The sequence below is a fragment of the Nelumbo nucifera genome, chromosome 3 (assembly GCF_055504915.1).
Source record: "Nelumbo nucifera cultivar China Antique chromosome 3, China Antique-T2T, whole genome shotgun sequence".
Taxonomy (NCBI): Eukaryota; Viridiplantae; Streptophyta; class Magnoliopsida; order Proteales; family Nelumbonaceae; genus Nelumbo; species Nelumbo nucifera.
Window position 1 is genome coordinate 36836956 of NC_142651.1, and position 3866 is coordinate 36840821.

Below are 3866 nucleotides of genomic sequence, written 5' to 3' on the forward strand. Positions count from 1 at the left end.
CATGACAGAAAGGTTTAAGATCTTTTGAAAGACAGGATAATGGGTTTAAGATCTATATATAATATAGGTATAATATTCTACATAATTGGACTATTCTGTGAAGGTTGTATGAAGCACCAATCAACAAACACATCATAATTGAAAATAGCAAGAGAAATTGCTTAGAAGTAGTTGCTCTCCTTCTCCTTGCACAGGAGACCAGTGAATTATATGAGGTAGAGTGGCTTTGTATAATATTTAGTGGGCATGTGTCAGATATGAACTTGCTTTTAGGATTCAAAATTCTTGCACCTCACCTTTCCCTTCTTCCTCTAAATAAACAAAACAACCGACCGTAAGCCCGGTATTTAAGGTTAGTGTGACTTCAACTGTTTGAACAATACAAGTCCAACAACAAGGCTGATTATTACTCTATCTAAGATTGCTTAAATCACAAGCCCTCTTAGCTAATTAGATGAACTTAATTACGTTAATTATTTAATACAAAAAATAACTAATTATAAATGACATAACTGGGTTGTTCAAGTGTATGTGACTACCAATCTTTCTTTTTTTTTTTTTTCATTTTTACATAACATTATCTAATATAAATACATTATTCCTCACGCTACCCTCTCCTGCGCCGTTGAAGGCTAGACCCGTGGACCGGGACGGGAGTTGATTCTACATTTCGACTTGCCTGTCACCGTTGATGACGCTGCTTTTCATTTTTACCTCCTTCTACGACGCGTGTGTACCAAGATGTAGTAACCACCGGAAGCTTCGATGTGCGAAGCAGGAGTTGTAGGGATGGGGATCATAAACATTGCATGCATGGACACGTGGCGGCTATCGACACAAATGTCATTATGTCATCAACACTTCACTTGTTATCGTTGCATACTTACTTATATACGCCTTATTTGTAGCAGATACCATTGTCCACTAAAGGGCAGACCTGTGGCCTACTCTTTTGATAGGGTGTTTTTGTCATTTTACAACAACAATAACACAACCACCGGTCCACCGCCCTCGTATCGTATTGCATATGTTTCCCGGCTTCCCGCTTAATAAGAGTAGACCAGACCAGATCTTGACCCGGAAGATTTATTTTATTTTGGTTGGCTCTCTCAAATCTCTATCTCAATCTCAAGTCTCATCTCATCGTCTGCACCCGAAAGAGGCAACAGCCAGAAATGCATGCATGCATGGCATGGATATTATCATATCACAGTCGCAACCTTTACATTCCATCCGACAGAATCGTGCCATTTAACCGGCACGTGTAAATATCTTAGAGGCACGCACTTGCGGTCGCAAATGTGTTCTTACTTCTTACTTGTGCTAGTTAGTAGTATACATACGCACATGGCGGCGCTTCTTTTCTTTTTATATATAATATACGGTCCATAACCATTTCCTCTGTTCAACCGTTATTCCTTTCTCTTATATAAAGCCAACCCTTTCCTTTCCCTCTGGATCCAAACCAAAATTGGCCCGCCCCCGCCAGCTATGGAAACAAAAATAGAGCGCTTCTGGGTTTTTGCTCTCGCTTCAAAATGCAGTGCTTTCTCCTCCACTAATCTCCTCTCCTCTTTACTCCTCCTGGGTTTAGCTTGTTTAACAGTGGTTTTTCTTTACTGGGCTTACCCAGGTGGACCCGCCTGGGGAAGGTACTGGTGGAAGAAAGGAACCAGAGCCAAGCCAATACCAGGGCCGAGAGGATTCCCTGTGTTTGGAAGCATGAATCTTATGACTGGCCTCGCGCACCGCCGGCAGGCAGCTGCGGCGGAGCAGTGCGGAGCCAGTCGGCTCATGGCTTTCAGTCTCGGAGAGACTCGTGTCGTCGTCACTTGTAACCCCAATATAGCGAAAGAGATCTTGAACAGCTCTGTCTTTGCTGATCGTCCTGTGAAGGAGTCAGCTTACAGTCTGATGTTCAATCGAGCCATCGGATTCGCTCCTTACGGCGTTTACTGGAGAACGCTTCGAAAAATCGCTGCCACCCATCTTTTCTGCCCAAAACAAATCAACGCGTCGGAAGAGCAGAGGTTCCGAATCGCCAGTCAGATGGTATCAATGTTTGCGGGTCGTAAGGAAGAAATACGTGTTCGGGACATTCTGAAACGCGCTTCGCTGAACAACATGATGTGCTCCGTATTTGGACGCCTATACGCGCTGGAATCATCGAGTGAAGAAACAGACCAACTAAGCAAACTTGTGGAAGAAGGGTACCAACTGTTGGGGAAGCTCAATTGGTCCGACCACCTCCCTTGGCTGGCGGGATTCGATGTTCAAAGGATCCGATTCAGATGCTCCAAACTTGTTCCCCAAGTGAACCGCTTCCTCAACCGGATCCTCTCCGAGCACAGAGCTCAAACCAGAGACAGAAACAGGGATTTCGTGGACGTTTTGCTCTCTCTTCAAGGAACCGAAAAGTTATCAGACCCTGATATGGTCGCCGTTCTTTGGGTGAGCAACTCGGCAGATACTCCATACTACAGTCCTACTTCTCTCGGATTTTAATTTTTTAGTAAAATACATAAAGAGAATGATTAGTACGTGTTAGCTTTAAAAATCAATTTTGTTATTCTGCAACAGGAGATGATATTTAGAGGAACAGATACGGTAGCTGTGTTGATGGAATGGATATTGGCGAGGATGGTTCTCCATCCTGACATTCAATCGAAGGTCCACCAAGAGCTTGACGAAGTTGTCGGAAAATCACGGCCTGTTAGGGAGTCAGACATTGAAGCGATGGTGTACTTGCCGGCGGTGGTGAAGGAGGTTCTCAGGCTACACCCCCCCGGCCCACTTCTGTCATGGTCCCGGCTGGCGATCACAGACACGACAGTTGATGCTAAACACGTGCCCGCCGGAACAACAGCCATGGTGAACATGTGGGCTATCACCCGGGACCCACAGGTGTGGTCAGAGCCGTCGAAGTTTATGCCCGAGAGGTTCGTGTCTGGGGAAGCTGACGTGGAGTTCTCTATAATGGGATCGGATGTTAGACTCGCTCCATTCGGGGCGGGTAGGAGGAGCTGCCCGGGTAAAACTTTGGGGTTGACCACTGCGACGTTCTGGGTGGCATCATTGTTGCACGAGTTGGAGTGGGTAGCATCGGATCAAAATCCGATTGATCTGTCAGAGGTATTGAGGTTGTCATGCGAGATGGCAAAACCTCTGACGGTTAAAGTGCGCCCCAGGCGTACTTAAGTTGATCATCTCATCCATCCTTGCCGAAGATGTAAATTAAAATTTGTGCGTACGTTACGTAGTTTGTGTTTAACTGTTTATTGTTTGCTGCTTCTCCTTTCCCTCTCCCCTGGTTATTCTGCTTGTTCTGGTTTTAAGTCATCATGTCTCCAGTTTTTGAGAAGATTCTTCAGTTTTTGCTACAGTTGGATGGTCTTCCTAATGCATATTCACTTTGACCTAGTAAATATATAATATATATTATTTTCTAACTGCTGTAATATACAGTTAAAATTTGCAAGAAAATATTGGTGCTAGGAACGCTATTCTATTCTTAATACTGGGATGGTGAATTGGTGATGGAATTATCAAGGTTTAATTAATTATTATGTATGGCTACTTCTTATATATACTGTACGTGTGTTTGTTGGATGGAGCACAAAGATTTAAGAAGAGAGGCGCGCAAAATAATTAAAATATAAAGGAGAGGATGAGGATGGTTCATATGGTTGTTGGGGTTTAATTAGATACAAGTGTGGTGAGGCCACTTTGGTTTTGGTAGCTAGCTATCTCGCATTGACACAAACAAGGAGAAGGCTGGAGGTCCACCCACACCCACTGGGCACTGAAATTGAAATTTGGAAGACGGACCTACATACCCTGATAAATCTTGCTTGCAAATTGCAGAT

The 3866-nt window shown here is 44.1% G+C and overlaps 1 protein-coding gene across 1 annotated transcript; it reads left to right on the forward strand.

Moving 5' to 3' along the window:
• Nucleotides 1–1375: 1375 nt before the first annotated feature.
• LOC104593455 (cytochrome P450 78A9-like) lies at nt 1376–3382 on the forward strand. The gene is made up of 2 exons (XM_010253303.3): nt 1376–2451; nt 2581–3382. The coding sequence occupies exons 1-2, from the start codon at nt 1492–1494 to the stop codon at nt 3196–3198; spliced, it is 1578 nt and encodes a 525-aa protein (XP_010251605.1). The 5' UTR covers nt 1376–1491; the 3' UTR covers nt 3199–3382.
• The last annotated feature ends 484 nt before the right edge of the window (nt 3383–3866 follow it).